General features: G+C 40.6%; 1 protein-coding gene across 2 annotated transcripts; it reads left to right on the forward strand.

The window, feature by feature from the left end:
• The first annotated feature begins 4,871 nt into the window (after positions 1 to 4,871).
• On the forward strand, positions 4,872 to 16,922 carry tfap2b (transcription factor AP-2 beta). Of its 2 annotated transcripts, none has more exons than XM_063495968.2 (7): positions 4,872 to 4,947; positions 7,083 to 7,544; positions 9,029 to 9,083; positions 10,070 to 10,289; positions 10,610 to 10,728; positions 11,625 to 11,766; positions 15,873 to 16,922. In XM_063495968.2, the coding sequence occupies exons 1-7, from the start codon at positions 4,900 to 4,902 to the stop codon at positions 16,159 to 16,161; spliced, it is 1,335 nt and encodes a 444-aa protein (XP_063352038.1). In that variant the 5' UTR covers positions 4,872 to 4,899; the 3' UTR covers positions 16,162 to 16,922. The 2 variants fall into 2 exon arrangements, with proteins under 2 accessions (XP_063352038.1, XP_063352039.1); XM_063495969.1 differs by lacking the exon at positions 4,872 to 4,947 and adding an exon at positions 6,281 to 6,796 and having other exon boundaries at positions 15,873 to 16,921.
• The last annotated feature ends 476 nt before the right edge of the window (positions 16,923 to 17,398 follow it).

Here is a 17,398-nt window from a genome sequence, read left to right on the forward strand (position 1 = left end):
TACATAACAAACAACTTAGCAAATAACCAGTTTTAAATTGTATTGCACTTTGTTACTAGAAGGTTGTTACAAAAAAGTGTGTTCCAGTGTATTTCAATGAATCTATGCAAAATGCCAAAGACAACATAGTTTGACGGGCATAAAACTGTATTTGTGCACCAACAAGTTGATTCCTATAGAGAGCTATTAGCAAAATCCTGAAAATATACCTCAACATGGTGTTCAGTGTGTCCTTAAAAAATCTGAGAAAACAGGACAAGTGGAGGACAAAAAGAAGGGGAAAAACAGCAAAATTTTTAGATGCATCTAGCCCTTTGGTTGATATATCTAATGTTCACCGAAGCCTCATTAGATGCTCTCAGTGGATTGGTGACTGCCAAGAAGCCATAAGGAAGGAAGACAGGAAGAAAAGCATGCCCAAGTATGCCAAAAATTGGAATATAAATCAGTGGCAGCAACTCTTATGGAGTGATGAACCCATATTTGAACTATTTAGTTCAAATCACCATCAATGTGTACAGAGGCAGTAAGGGCAAAGGTACAACAGTGAGTGTCTACAGCCATCTGTAACATACAGCATAGGTTCTGTCATGGTTCTGTGCTGTGGTGTTGGAGATCTTAACAAAATCTGATGGAACACATAAAAGTACCATCAGATTTTAATGCACCATGCAATACCATCAACATGACAGTAAACCCAATCACACTGCCAATGCAATAAAAGTATACCTGGATAGAAATACACAGAGTGAAGCAGCATCAGTCATGGACTGACCTCCCTGGAGTCCAGACAGCAACATTAATGAAGCAGTGTGGGATCACCTCATCAGAGAGCAGAACAAAAGGCAGCCAACATCCAAATAAGTCCTTTAAGAAGCTTGGGAGAACTATTTAAGGACTATTTCTAAAGACTCCTTTAAAAAAATCACAAGAAAGCTTACCTAAGAGAGTTCAGGCTGAGTTGAGGAATAAAGGTGGTCCATACCAAGTATTGACTTTCAGCTCGTTAGAATTTTACAAACTCTGTTTTGCCTTATTGTATGTTTGCACATGTTTCAATAAATTGCTGCACGTAGTTCCCATTTTACTAACAAAATATAAAGACATGAAGGTGACTCAAGACTTTTGCACAGTACCGTATCTCCAAGAAAATAGCACTGCATAATACAGCTATAAGTACACAATATTTCTAAGTTAATATCATGGTAATCCTAGTTAATACTAATTATAAAATCTAGATTTTTTTTCCAAGTGTAGTCATCTTAAAGACATAACATACAACTCCTATAATGGTCCATTAGCATAGGTTCATTATTTATTTTATCTTCACTGCATAAATTAATGTCTGCATCATTCCTTTTTAAATATAAAGGGACGATTATTAACGTCTCTGTGGACTATTTCTCTAACCTCATTCACTGTTTGTGGCCAGAAAACAATTAAATGATGAGAAGTTTAATCGCTCGCACTTTTAAGCATCATACTCAGTTATTCATCATATTGATTATGCCAATTTTCCCCAAGCAACAATAGCCTAATGTAATTATGTAAATGCATGAGTGTTTATATGATTTGGTACTATGGCACAAAGCGTGCAGTGTCCTATAAAATGATTCCAATGATTCCAGAGGTTGAAAGAAACATCTTCACAGAGGTGCAAACTTGCAGCACAGCTAAACAACAGGCCAGACAGGTGGAAGCAAACAAACCATCCTCCTGTCTGAAAGCTCAGAGGAAGTCAAAATTAAACAAACGCCACTGATTTTTAGTTGCCTGTAAAAGTGGGGAGCACATAAAGCAGTATTAGTGTGGCATTTGTGTAATGTATGCTGATACATCGTGTGTCAAAGCCCTGCAGGATAACAACCACAACCATGCCTCCAGACTTCCAGACTGTCAGGACATCTGTTACTGCTGACAGTCATATGTCCTGCCATGTGTGTGTTTGTATACACATGTAACTGTGTGTGTGTGCGTGAGAGAGAGAGAGAGAGAAAGAGAAAGAGAGAGAGAGATGAGAAAAAAAAGATGGGTAGCTCTTTGGCAGCAGGGCCTTGCAGAGAAAACAGGAACAGCCGCGCTCCTTCAACATTCATGTCTGGTATCCTCAGTGTCATTTTTTCCCTTAATATTATTATTTATTTATTTATTTATTGCATTAAGAATCAAAGGAGCTCAAATGTGGCAACAATGTCAGAGAAAACACACATATATGTACCAGGACAGTACACTGACATATATATAGACAACTTCATGAGCTCATCATTTGAACTGGATTTAAGAACTGGAGCTAAACCAAAGTCATATTTTACAACAGCTATCAACAGATATGTGTATGCATATTACAGCACAATACTGTATAAAAGCCTTGAGTTGACATTAGCCAAATTAACTCAGTCCATCTTTTCATCTTCAAAATAATTCTCCTTTGCAGTCATAACCTTATCTTAGGAAGAAATCCAGCATTCCATGAAAGGTCTTTTGAATTAGAAAAAGTGCATGTATGGTGTAATGGCACTAGGGGGAGCAATTTACACACACTTGGGCAAATTCTCTTGGGTTACAGCATGGGACTGCTATAATTGAATTTGGCTTCAAATATTATTTCTGTTTATGGATTTAATAAGGAATTCTGTGCACTTTTTACAAAAAGCAGTGTGTCGTTCAGCTGGTGGATTTCACACTGACTGGTTCAGACTGGAGACAAACATAAGGTTAAATACAGGGAGAAATGGGAAATGGTATCAAATTCAAATCTATCAAGCCAGGGAATTATGAATTCATAGCAAATCACCAAAGTGCACAAATAAGCCTTAAAACTGGGTAAATCAGAATCACCTGTCTTGTGCTGTCCACACTCTGCAAGTGTTTCGCTTTGGCAGAAAAAGTGAATAATTTTCTGTCCTACCCCTTTTGCTTTCATCACATCACATGATGCTGTGCAAGAGGATGAGAAAATAACTCATAATCACCGTTTACCATCATGCCCAATATTCAGTTAGTGCCACAGAGAAACTGCCTTTCACAACTCGAATCAACAAGTTTTCCAGTGTGAGATCTTTAATAGTGACACATAAACACCATAAAACAGATTTGTTGGGATGATGATGTGATTCATAATGTGTTAGTTAATGTCAGTCATGATGGTAATATAATTTTGAAGTACCTAATGGAAAATTGTATCCATACTGAGCATGCCTTATATTAAAGCTGATCTGTCCCTTTTACTATGCAGCATCTGATCTTGTTACAGGCAGCAATGTGCCCAGATTGGGTTGATATAAAGTACACCTGTAACTACACATCACACAGGCTGAGCAGGAACTTAATCGTATATTTCTATCATAATCGTAGATGTGTAATTATTCCAAAGATGTTTTTTCCTTTATTTTTTCCTCACTGTTTGTCAGAACCCATCTTTTTCCCTAAAAGGCAATGCTATGGGAACTTGTGAGTATATGGTGTCACATCATACCCAAATTTAAATAGCAGTGCAATAAATGACCACATCTGAACATTTTTGAGGTGTTGTTTAAACCCTGCTCTGTTGCCCTGTGGGTGATGTGGTTTAGTCGTTAACACTCACAACAAGAAGGTTTCTGGTTCATATCGGTGCAGAGTTTGCATGTTCTCCCAGTCACTGAGTGGATTTCCCACAGTCCAAAGACTTGCATGTTAATTGGTTAATTGGTGATTCGAAGCAGTTAAATTTCACAGAACAAGGCTCTGTATTAATGTAGTAGTAAATATGGCTTGTAGTTTAAAAATGTTTAAAGCAGTTAGTAAAACTAAAACATGGCAGCCCATTTCTGTGAGAATGTGTAAAAATCCCTCTTGCTTTAGTGCAGATTTTAGCCTTATACTGTAGTCATGTTGCTGGGTCTGTTTATTTCTGACCTGCAAAGACAACTTTCTATAGCACAGTATAAACACTCCAATGCAAGCAACTGTACAGAGGGAACAGCTCAAATGGATGAGTGAAGGAAACCAAATGCAAGGCACAAGAGCTCACTGATCAACCAGTTTTATGTTGGTGAAAATGACATAAATCTTTCATATTCAACAAAAAAAAAATATCAACCCATCAACTCATTGGGGATTTCTTTTTTCTGAGGAAACATCATCATATTTTTGGAAGGATGGTGTTCATGCCTCCAGTGGGGCTCAGAAGAAAACATTGGAAAATGTATTCCTAGAGCCATGAAACTCCTCAGGAAGACTGCAGTTTTTTGGGGGGGTTTTGTTCGTTTGTTTGTTTGTTTCGTATAACATCATAATGTAAATCTTTTTTTTAAAGCACAGTAAAAGACATAAATATATGGATTTTATGGGTATGTTTTATGTAAAGAAATATTACAAAATAGATGCAAAAGAAATGTTGAGAAAAAAATTAAACTTTATGACATTGTCACATGTGTATGTAGAAATCTACTAAGTATCCCATTAGTGTTCCATTAGATAACGACCTAATTAATCATTTTTATTTATTTAATTTCGTTGTTTTTTTTTTAATCACACATGATTAGAAACATTTACAGTGAAAGAGACGAAAGTCAAGGTACAAAAAATATCTAACAATGCATAAGAGTTGCATAAGTGTCCAACAAGTAAACAATCTATATGTGGTTGAGCGGTGTGTACGAAGATACACATCACACTCGTGTATTAAAGTTACCTGCTGCTTTTAACCCGCCCTATTATTATTATTATTATATAATGTTACAGCAGTGGAGTCCATACAGGGGTTCCCCATTCACAAAGCCTGTCTGAAGGTACGGAGGGCGGAGGGAGGGAGGGAGAGGGAGGGAGAGAGAGCGAGAGAGGGAGAGAGAGAGAGAGAGTTGAGGCATCCCTTCTTCACTTGGCTGCATTCGGTTTACCGACACCGGAGAAGCGACCATGCTGTGGAAACTAGTTGAGAATGTCAAGTATGAAGATATTTATGAGGTAACGTTACCGTCCAGCTGTTTGTGACTCGGGGGAAATAGACTAAATGAAGTTATTAGACATGCTTTTGGAGTTCATTTGTTGGATGCTGTTGAGTGAAGTGTTTTCCACGAGGCTTTAAGGCCTCGTATTTATGTTGCGGTGACTGTGAATATGAATTGGAGAACCATTTGGCACATGACAGATTTATTCAGGCATAAAACGGATTAATTTGTGCTGAAATGTTTTCAAGTGCTCACATTATTTTAAGCTGTGCTTGTCGCTGTGGTGCAGTGTTCAGTTTTGGGTACATAAAATATGTGACACTGCCTACATGAGGGTTGTAATCAGTTAGATTTTACTTTGGGCTTTGGAGTAAATTAATATTTAAAGCAATCTAAATATCTTTTTTAACATAATAAAAAAAATAATAAGGTGCAAGGACTATAAGTTCATTCCCAGGACCTCAACGTGACCCAGTAACTAATGAAAAGCTCATTTTGACATTTTTAAATTACAGCGAAAGACAAATAAGGTGGAGAACCGCTGTGTCAGAGCAGGGTGATGATGTGTAGCCTATGGAGTATGTAAATGACTTGGCTTTGATCCCAGAACAATCATTTAAAAAAAACGGTGAGGGGAAAGGAGAAAGAAAAAAGTGAGAAATACAACGCGCGCGGGGGCGCAAACGCTGCACCGGCTCGCGCTGAATGGGCTCGAGCACAAAGCAGACGAAGAAAGGGTATAGCTCGCGAGGCCCCTCGGCTGAGCCCGGTGGGAAGCCCTTGTCTCGTGCCACACATGGTTTTTCTCCCACGGCGCGAAGGAGGGGAGGCTATAATGTTGTTAAACAAGTCACCCAAGAGGGCAAAGAGGAGAGGCTGAACGGTCTACAATGCAAAGTTTAATCGCTGCTTCTGAGTTCACACGAGCCCCTCACGCGTCCTGCCTTGTCTCGGGTGTGCGTTTGTTTTCGGTTGGCAGCTGCAATATGACTTGAGCTGCCTTAAAATTTCAAGAGTGTGAGTGTGGTGGGGTGAAGTTGGGGTGAAAAGTCAGAGTAAAATCTGAAAGCGGCTAATGCGCTCTTTTGCGGTTACTGTGGGTTTGTGCGTCCGCTCAAAGTTCTTTTCTCCCTTTTTTTTGCTTTAGTGGATGCATTTCCGCTGTGTTTGGCGTTGACTAACCCGGCTGGAAGAGAACTTGAAAACCTGGTGTTAATCGTCTCATAGTCGACCCAACAAGGCCTGTTTTTATTGCCATATTGTCTTCTATTGGTTTCTTTAACGTAAAAAGTCTGTTTGCACAGAAATTATTTGCGCAAAAGTGTCTCCACTGGCAAGAAAGTGCTCTTTATTGCGTCAGCTTTTACACATAAAGGGGCCCCAGAGCGGTATTTTATGTGACAGAGGATTCCTCACGGGTCTGGATACCCTGTTCGTTTTCTCCTGCGAGAGAGAGTCCTCTTTCAATCTCCTGCTGTTCGCGCGTCGTTTCGGCTCTCCACGGAATTTCAACGTCACTCACGGTTGCGCGAAAGGCTTCACGCTCCATGTGTCGCCAGTCCCCTGCCTCGCGCACATTAATATTCCTGTAAGTCTCAGTCATGAATAACAATTACACCGTATACCGGGGGTAGAGGAGGGAGCTCGGTGCTCACACTCAGAGCGGCGGCAGCTCCGGGCGGAGGAAGGTTCTGTATGGAGTTGTAGATCGGGCCGTGCCTGCAGATACTCTTCATTCTTACCTGGAATGATTTTGGCTGTATCGGCCCTACACGCTCCGTCCTACACCGCTATTCTACCGTGAGCCCGCTTGTGATACACCGGCAGAAGGTTTACAGATGTTAGTTCATCCCTACTCTACCGCGGTGAGTTTTCTTCAGAGTATTTCAGAATTCGTTTGCGCAAACGGTGAATCCCGTAGATATGGCTGGCAGGTTTTTAGTTGTGAGACAGTTTAATTTAGGCTGTGACATTTTTTTCCTCCAGGCTCTTATGTGTTTTTGTTCAGGAGTTTCAGTGCCAGTTAGGCTTCTTTGGCTACATCACCAGAGGCAATTTGCAAAATGATCTTGGGCCTTCGTTTCTTTAAATTGTACTTCCAGTTCTACAACTGGTTCAATTTTTTCTGTTCTTTTCTGCATCCTGTTCAAGGACCGGCATGACGGTGTCTCGAGCCACAGCTCGCGGCTGTCCCAGCTGGGTTCAGTGTCGCATGCGGGACCCTACTCCAGCGCGCCACCGCTGTCTCACGCGCCTTCCTCGGACTTCCAGCCGCCGTACTTTCCTCCGCCGTACCAGCCGCTCGCTCACTACCAGAGCCAGGATCCGTACTCCCACGTCAGCGACCCATACTCCCTGAACTCCCTGCACCAGAGCCAACAGGGAGCATGGGGAGCCCGTCAGCGGCAAGACCCCACGGGGGACCGGATGGAGAGCTCCGCTCTGCTGGCGCAGCCTCGGGCCTCGCTGCCCCAGCTATCCGGGTTGGACCCACGGCGGGACTACGGAGGTGTAAGACGGCCTGATGTGCTTCTTCACTCCGCTCACCCCGGACTGGAGCCCGGTATGGGAGACGGACTGCTACACGGGCTGCACGGTATGGAGGATATTCCGGTAAGTTAAAGGCACAGCTGAGATTTGCAGAGATTGAAGTGCACATATAACATAATTTCAGATTTTCCTGCTCCCATTATGTCATATCATTTTTAGAAATCATGTTTAAGAACAGGCAGACAATGGCAAATCCTCAGACTTGAACCACCAAGGAGAAAATTCGCCCTACTTTTACACGACAATTTATTGAATAGTTCATAGTTTTTAGATATAAACAACGTACATTATAACGATTAATTTCCCCATTTCCCCTGACAACAAAAACACTTCAATTTGAACTAAAAAAGACACATTTACAACAACCAAAAATAAGCAATAAATAAAATGGAAACTAATTTTCACTGGAAGAAAAGAAAGGCTATATGTTGACAGTTGTCTTTTTCATTGTCTACGCATGACTCTCGTGCCTTTAGAGTTAAGGTCAGTGAACTTGGGGCAGCTCCCTCAGGGCTGGATGCTCACAGCAGCTGTAGCCAAACGGAAATGGCTCAAAGCTTTAAAAAAAAAAAAGAAAAGAAAAAAAATAAAGACTTGAGATACCCAAGAAAGCCTTTTTTAAAAATCAAAAGAGAAACATATGTTTGCAAATAAAGCATCATAAATCTGGCTTTAGGCAATAAATTAAATGTTCCTCGCGGTTTATTTAAAATTTCATTTTAACGTAGTTTAACACGTTAGACATAGTTTTCAATGAAGATAACAAATTACGCAGATCAAATGACATTAAATTATAACAAAGTAAAGAATATTTTTTACTTTCGTTTTTAACGCAATATGTATTATTATTATTATTATTATTATTATTATTATTATTATTATTATTATTATTATTATTATTATTATTATTATTACTTGCTGCTTATTTTCTTTCTTAGAGTCTTGCTTTGCTGCTAAAACGCTATAAATTCACAGAGCGAGATACTAAAGACTTAGTGAAATAGGTTTATTGTAAAGCTGTGTAGGATTTTCATTTTCTACTCGTTTCCCCCCTCAGGGCACAGCCATCACGAAGTGTTTGCCATTTAACCTCCACAATAGATTCTCATTTCGGGCTTTCCGTGTTTGTGTTTTGCATTTATTAACCCCCATATAAATTTGTTTTTGTATATTTGTTTCTTTGTATTTGGCTGTGACGCATTCGTGACAACACCCGGTCTATTTAACAATTTATTTGGCAAGATGATGAATGACACTGATGAATGATGGGGGTTTGAATGTGTGGGAATAGCTGCTTCTAACCACGTCGTGATGAATGAAAGCACTGCATTATGAGCTAGATTGGACCGATGTCTGAAAACAAATAGCTCAAACGTGTATTCCGCCCCCTCCTTTTGAAACCTAACATGAATCTTTTTTCTTTTTTTTCTTTTTCTTTTTTGTTTTTGCTGGACTGTGTGATTGAGGCTTGTCAGGTAAATCACTGGTTAACTTTGTGTACAGCAGGGTTGAATGTTTTGCATTTATCTCCTCTCTTTTTTAAACAGACCGCTGATGACACCAACGGGACGAGCATCCTGGATCAATCAGTGATAAAGAAAGGTAGAAACACACATTCTCTCTTTAATACAAAGACACACATCTCTGTTCTCTGGGCAATGTGGCCTTACTTTAAAAAAATAGTAATAATTGAAGAGTATCACAGGTGGAAAGAGGAAATACGCGCGCTCTATTCTCAAGACAATTTATTTGGGTTTCTTCACTCCTGGGATGTTTGGATAGGTTCTTATGAATTATAATGATTTATTGTATGGATATGTGTGTAACCTCCGGCCCAGTCCCTCGGGAAATGTCATGATCAGTATGGTTGTGACCTTAACTGGAAAAGGCGTTCTCGTCGAGTCTATTCATGGAGTTTCCCGTATTTTGGGGGCCGGGATGAGGAGTCTGAAGCCGAGGTAACGACCCTGGTATATTGACTATCAGGCAGTGTGTCGCTGACAGGCTGCCACGCTGCCGCTCTGATGATGTGCGGTGATTTAGTTACGGGATGTTGAGTGACTGAGCTCCCCGCGGGGCATTTAAGCCGCTGATGTAATAAATGGCATCGCTCACGGAGATCTCGTGAGCTCGTTTAGAGCTAATCTGCGGCATTATCCCCCGTGGAGCCATCAAAACCCCCTCGCACTGGCCCTTATATGCGTGCATCCACGAGGCAGGCTGGCTGGCGGTTTCCCCTTTACTTCACGACATTAACAAGAGCATTAGCGCGCGGGATGAAGAAGCATCCAGTGCTGCTGGTGGGTGTTAAACCGGCCGTGGAGAAAAGACAGGGAGGTGGTTAATGCGATTTGAGAACGTGAGCCAATCAACAATCGATAACGCTGTAATGAGAATGTCGCGCGACATTAAATAACAGCAAATGCCCGGCACGTGGGCGCTTCATTAGGCCAGGGCCGCCCCCTGAGCGCGCGTGGTCTCACTGAGCAAAGTTTGGCACAGAGGAGTGATGTAAAGATTTCAAACTTGTGCCCCCTGAATGTGAAAGCATGTTATGTAAGAAATCCACTCTAACCTTCCTCTTTCAGTCCCCATGCCACCCAAGAACGTGGGCTCCCTGATGCTCGGTAAGGACGGGCTGATCGGAGGAGTGACCGTGAACATAAACGAGGTGTTCTGCTCGGTACCAGGCCGCCTGTCGCTGCTCAGCTCCACTTCAAAGTATAAAGTGACCGTAGGTGAAGTGCAGAGGAGACTGTCCCCGCCCGAGTGCCTCAACGCCTCCTTGTTGGGGGGCGTGTTGAGAAGGTACGGATGTAGCCTTAAAGCATGTTGACGCACAACGTGGAGTTCAGGAATAACCTCTAGAAACTATGAGGAAAAAACTTGTGTGCATTTAATTTGCAGGAGCAGCTATTAATGAAACTACGAGAAGCATGAAAAGCTATGCCATATAGATTTTTTTAACATTAACTGGGAGACGAGATCAAGCTAAATAAATGTTGTCCAGAGCACACATTAATACATTGTTTGTTAATTTGGAGCGATTTATGACATTTCGCAAACATGTGTGCGCCGTAACTTTTACTTTAAATACAGTTCATATGCTTTCCTCCTTTTTTCTGCAGAGCAAAGTCTAAAAACGGTGGGAAATGCCTGAGAGAAAAGCTGGAGAAGATTGGACTGAATCTACCTGCTGGGAGACGCAAAGCTGCCAATGTCACACTACTAACATCTCTCGTGGAAGGTGACTGACTCGTTTTTTGGTGATAAAAGCCAAATCTTTATTTTAATTTTATTTTTTTATTATTGTTTTCAAGAGTTTCAGGATTCCCCTTCTGCTTCCCCCTTACACCGCCACAACTCCCTGTAACTGGATTTCTGGCTATGAGCACAACTCAATATAGTGTCATTTATCAAAAAATAGATAAGAAAAAAAACCCTTTTTTTTAAGTTTCTATCATGTGAAAACTCGAGAAAAAATATATGAATTGAAAAAATCTGGGATTATAAAAGTCATGCTTGAAAATGCGCCTTTATTCATAAAATGTCTGTTAAAATGTAGCCAGGGAAATATTCATTACCGATAGATGTGTTTGAGGCTGCTAAATTAACGGATTAAAGACTGGAGGTTGGGCCCATCCCTTTGGCTACACCAACATATAGACCGAGTGTCTGTGTCTTACTAAAAACAGGTAACGTGAATTTACTTTTTAAAGAAAGTATTTCTTTTGAGTGATGACGACTTACTTTTAAATGTATAAACTGCACGACTGTTTTATTCGTGCCTGTACAGTATAACCCAAAATAAGGTGGATCATTTTGAATATTAGTTAGCAAGTAAAAGGTACTAATGTTTAATTTACATGATAAAAATAAATAAATAAAAAACTTAAAACGCTTTAAGTGTTTTTGAGTCAGCTGAGAGGACAACTGTGGGAGGTTTCTGCCTAAAAAGATACGGCTTTTAGTCAGTGACGTTAATGAGTTAAAAATGATAATAAGAATAATTAAATGACACCTGACAATACTCATACTTTTTTTTGAAGCCAGTATCTCGTGAACGGAAAGATCTTGTTCGTTTGTATTTATATTTATATTTACAGTTGCAATATATAATACATCTAATACCTCCCCCCACAGGTGAAGCGGTCCACCTGGCTCGGGATTTCGGTTACATCTGCGAGACGGAGTTTCCCACCAAAGCCGTGAGCGAGTACCTCAACCGGCAGCACGCGGACCCCAACGAGCTGCACACGCGGAAAAACATGCTGCTGGCGACAAAGTGAGTTTGATGGAGCGTTTGATTAGATTCTGTTCTCTCATAGCCTTTATGGGTGTTTTCTCTCATACAGGATATAGACTGTCTGCACTGCATCATATAGAAGTGGATGGAGGATGATGATGGGATTGAAGTGCGAGAACGTAACGCTGAATTATAATTCAAATGACTTTTTTAGGTATTAGGACACATTCAGACACAGCAGGACATTGTTGAAAGTAAGGTGTCAGAAAGACTGGGCCCTAAACCACCTTGCAATACTTAAAGTCAGCAAAGAAACAAGGAGTAAAAATCCAACAAACAACAAAAGAGCAACAAGAGAAATGAAGTTAAATATTTGGGTCAATATGTCTCAGATGCTTCTAATTCAGACTTGTTGTTGCAATTTAAATGTTTCAGATTTTTTCCATTAGACAAGGTTTACACATCATTATTGCCTTTTGGTAGCATTTCTGTTGTCCTTGTGTTTTGTTGTTCATTGAAATTGCATAACATTTACACATAAATTCTGAATAGCACAGGGTAATCACTTTCTGCAAATAGGTACATTTAGGGAGAATTAAATTATTATGAAATTAAGGCCAGTCTCATTTCCTGGGGCCTTTATGGTCCATTTTAAGAAACCCAGAGGGCGTGAACCCCTGCTATACTCTGTGCCTTATCCTATAGTCCACTCTGCCTTAGTGACATTTGGAGAGGAAATTGTGATATTTTTTTAATGAAACCCACTGAACTATATCTAACTTGTATTTAAATGGCTGACTGGGAAAAAAACTGCAATGCAGAAAAAACAGGGCAGTTAAAGTCAGGTCAAGTATTTAGGAAATGAGCTAAAATAAAGCCAAGAATCTTAAACAAAATTAACAAGACATCGGTTTTACCCTTTTTATCAGGACAAATTGTGCACACATTAGCTTCCTTACAAGCAGCTTTTTCACAGAATAATCTTGAGGTGAGGTGGGGCACTATTAACACAGCCTATAAACACAAACCCTGATGTTTCTATATCTGACCTCAGTTTCTGGTCTTAGAGATCATCTGTTTTATTTGCACTTTTGTAAAGTTACTTGTACTGATATATTTTTTATTAATAATTAGGAGATCCTGGAATTTAATTAAGGCTCTTCTGAGTGCACATGGGCAAGATAGTTTTTTTTTCTAAATAAGTGTTGAAGATTTGAAATTAATTTATAAATGTGGACTTAGTGGAATTAGAGTTCTTCCAAGTCCTCCACTCAGGAAGCTTATATTTTTAGCTTGCATAAGTGTTGTTGTCTGCTGGCCTGCATAAACCATCTGCCCGTCTATGTGTGTGTGAGTGTGTGTTTGTGTGGTGCTCAGTATGTACAATGTGTTTGGTGGTGGATGTCTGATGCTCAGATTGAAACCTGTTCCAATACTGTGCATCAGTGCTGCCTGTTAGAAATTCATTATTTAGCAGTGGAGTGTTTCAAGTCGTCAGAAAACAACAGCGAGAGCCTTGAGTGTAGCCCGGGGTGGCGGCTTCTCCTCTCTACTCCCCTAACCCCAGCTGGGCTCGGCCTGCACAGCCTGTCACTCATTTGCTGGAGCTCTGCCCTTAGGCCGCTTACAGGGTGTGTGCGCACGGGCTGTGCAAGTATGAATCTGTGAAAGGGGGGAGGAAGAGGGAGAAGGAGGTCTCTTGAATTTAAAATGTGGGCCTAAAACCAGGGGATGATTTAACAAGGAGAACTAGGTGAATAGGTTATTTTCTTTTACAGTTGCATTTGAAATCCAATGAAAAATTAAGATCCATGTTACTAACCACACATCCTTATATCTAAATATTAGTTATTCATTTAGAAAACTCTTAATCGGATGATTTTTGCATTATTTTCACTGAAGGGGTATGCATTTTCTCCATTATGGAAATATGTAATATATGAAATTACCCTTGTTTCTCTGGGTTCTGCTATATCACTGTATTTCACATCCTCATAGATCAGAATGACTGATCTTTGAGAATGATTGAATTACATACAATTCAATTGTACTGAATTGTATGTAATTCAATACACGTTTTAAGTGTCAAAAGTAGTTAGGAAGAAAATGTTTATCTTCTCTACAAAAATAGGGAAATAGGAATGGTAAAATGCTTATAATATACATAAAAACACAAACACCCATGCTAGAACTGAACTCTTGCTCTCCCTGTGTCCAGGTGCAGGTGTTAATCACAGACTGCTTTTATGTTCATTCTGTGTTCATGAGAGTTAAACAGAGTTAAACAAGGCAAAACTAAAAGAAAATATGTAAGGGTTCAAGGGGGGAGCACTGGGAATTTCATTCAAAAGAGTTAAAAAAAATAAAGGTATAAGCATGATTTTTTCCCTTGGGATAAGTCATAATACAGTTAATTTTTGTTCTGTTAAGTTTATTCATTGAACACGATCAAAAGGGAGTCGTCAGAGTGGTGGGTTTTTCTCTGTGAGGTCGTGAGGTCTTTAATATATAACATTACTCTGTGACGTTTAGGTCATTCTGAGTGATGATAAGTAACCTTAGCCTTCATCCTCATACTATGGAAATATGTGAATTTAGCTTTTGAAAAATGTTCTCCGAGTCTAAACATTTAGTGACAAAAAAACAAAACAAAACAAAAACTGTAAATTTCAATTTAGAGGGATATGGTTACGCAACACTAATGATGGCTACTATCAATTTGTTCTAAATAAATAATACTGAATGGAATTTTAAAAATACACACACACACACAATCATCTTCCTCTTCCAATGCGTTACATTTTAAAATAAGCTTCAATTTTTCAAATTATAAAATGAGCTGTTTTATGTATTCTTTCCTTTCTGGAAAGGTGGGTAGAGCTGTGCCGCCTTTAGGAGCTGCTAAAGAATTTCATTAGTCTGGGTTTTGGAACTGTTCTGAATAATTTTGGGGGTCTTTTCCAAGTTCGCATCTATACAGTTTGCTTTGCATTATTTCAGCCGTCTACTAAACTGCTGAAAACTTAATGCAGCCTACTCGGTGCACAGCGCTCTATTCTGCAAGCAGTTTTAGTTTGAGTGGTATTGCTTTCATTTTAGGGAAGTCTAAAACTAACATTGCAGTTTAGCATTCATGCCTCCAACATTACTGTCTTTGAGTTGTGTTTCAACAGGGAAGTGGTTGTCCCACTTTTTTTTAATGTGCCCCTTTCAAAAGCTGGGGGGGGGGGGGGGGGGGGGGGGGATGGATCACACCCTACACCCCACACTTTTAAAAATAAAAAATGATCCAACTTGAATTTTAGTTTGATAAAACACTGCACAATTGTGTCAGCAAACTCAACAATGAAATTAGTTTCATACCATTTTCCCCCCCCCTGGTCTTCCTCGCCCCACCTGCTGTGGTTTTATGACCCACAGTTTGAGAACCACTGCTACAGGGCATGATTTTCCAAAAATGTGAAAGTCAAACCAGCATGGAGATTTGAGTCAATTTGTTTCTTTTTGCAAACACTGAACTGTGAAATAGCAACATGTGATTCCAGCATATGAACTGATTGTATTCACTGCGGTTTCCAGAAGAGCTGGAGGAAAGTCTGCAATCAATGCAACAAAATTCCCTCACTGTCACTGAGGAAGCTCTCAGTCTGCTCTTGGGGGACATTTAGTTACATTTTGCAATTAGGCATGCCTACACACTTTACATCTGGAATGGGACTCGGAAAGTCTTAAGTACTGTAGGATCAGGTAAAGTGTTAGATCTACTTTATAAAGCTCTAGTGTTAAAAATGCCTACAAAGAATTTCAATAATCAAAATTCAAATCTAATTATGTGCAGCTAATGTTTTGGGGCCCCAAGGAAGTCTTGGGCTCTGAGGGATGTTCTTTATTGTGCCTGTGTGGTAATTTTCGAATATTGGCTTTTAGAGATTTTTAATATGATGTTGTCTGCTCTGCATTTTGTGTCAGCTTTGTCATTAATAACATTCTTGAGGAAATCCTGAATAAATCATCAGTGTTTTGTTTTAATGACAGCAAACTGGCAGTTATTTGTCATATATCAGCTTTCCAAAAACCCTTTTGGGGAAAGCCTAAGATGATGCAGAGCTCCCTCCTGACGTCTTGTTGTGTCTTCTCTCCTGCAGACAGCTGTGTAAGGAGTTCACAGACCTGCTGGCCCAGGACAGGACTCCCCTGGGCAACTCAAGGCCCACCCCCATCCTGGAGCCTGGCATCCAGAGCTGCCTCTCCCACTTCTCCTTAATCACGCATGGTTTTGGTTCACCCGCCATCTGCGCTGCACTCACCGCCCTGCAGAACTACCTCACCGAGGCTCTCAAAGGACTCGACAAGATGTTTCTCAACAACCCTCCCAACAACCGGCACGGGGATGCTGGCAAGACCGGCGACAAAGAGGAGAAGCAGCGGAAATGAAGCAGGAGAAGGAGGGGAGTGATGATCGAGAGCTGAGAAGGAGGCAGACACACAGACAGAGGCGTTACACCGTTACTTCTAGCTTTACACCCCTGCGACTGACCTGCCACGCACGGGGCTGAGGTGGAGGAGGAAGGGGAAGGCTCGGCAGAGAGAAAAAGGCAGAGGAAGACACCCGTGGGCCAGTGTCAGAGAGCACAGAGGGATTTTTCATCTGTGTTACGTTCTTTTCATTCCCCTGAGGACATGGTGGTTACTGTGTTACATTCATTTCGCTCCCCCTGCCTGCATCCTGTGAGACTGAGATGCTGTGAGCAGCCAACAAACAACATTGTGTCTGTGCGCCTGAGTGAGTGTGTGCCTGTCTGTGTGTGTGTGTGTGTTTGTCTTCACACAGAAAAAGCATTGTGAGATTGGGTGATGAGCAATCTATATGTGAAACAGGGTTGTCTGGTTATTTAACACAAGAGGAGGGAGAGGAGGGGAGGTGTTAATTTATGTGTGTAAATATTTATTTATATTAATTTAAATGGATGGCTGTGTAAATAGGTGCGCCAGCTATTTTGGAGTAGGCCTATTAATCTGTGATTTGACCTTTGTGAGCCGTTTGGGGGACAGGACTCATCCAGTGTTTTTCTGTTCTTATAGAGCTGTTGTCATGGTGCTGATGATGGGTAGACATGCTTCTAATTGTCCAGTGATTTCATTTCTATCATATTGATAATAAACCATGTGTTTTATTATGCGAGGTGTGCAGCCTGCGCCTTTTCTCCAGGGAAATTCCAAAGCAGAGTCTCGGTAAAGGCTGGGGTTCAACTTGTATTCATTTGTATTATGAAATATTGAAGAAGAGCAGCTTTCTGGAAGAAAATTCAACTTTCTGAATGACCGGAAGTGGATTGATGCCAGGATTTTAACACTGTTGTTCACTGTGTAATAAGTCAGATTCACAGGTCAGGCATCTTTGGGTGTAGGAGGAAAAAAAGACTGATATCTGCTAAATGGGGGCCAATGAAAACACCGAACCACACAAATAAATGACTGGCTACACTGACGAATTGTATTCCAAATTTTAGAGATACATTAGCATCAAGCTTCTCCATCTTCTTCCCTTCAGCTTTGTGTTTAGTGTTTTGTTCACTCTAAAAGGATAACACAACAAAACTCACTACCTTAGAGATTATCGATGGGTACTGATTTAGCTATGGGACGTTTCAGACCTTATCTATAACAAGAG

This window comes from Pelmatolapia mariae, linkage group LG15 (genome assembly GCF_036321145.2).
Source record: "Pelmatolapia mariae isolate MD_Pm_ZW linkage group LG15, Pm_UMD_F_2, whole genome shotgun sequence".
Lineage (NCBI taxonomy): Eukaryota > Metazoa > Chordata > Actinopteri > Cichliformes > Cichlidae > Pelmatolapia > Pelmatolapia mariae.

Coding starts and splice junctions, on each gene's coding strand:
- tfap2b (XM_063495968.2), top strand. CDS start 4,900: ATGCTGTGGAAACTAGTTGAGAATGTCAAGTATGAAGATATTTATGAG. Junction 9,084..10,069: donor TCAATCAGTGATAAAGAAAG/GTAGAAACACAC, acceptor TTCCTCTTTCAG/TCCCCATGCCACCCAAGAAC. Junction 10,290..10,609: donor TTGGGGGGCGTGTTGAGAAG/GTACGGATGTAG, acceptor TTTTTTCTGCAG/AGCAAAGTCTAAAAACGGTG.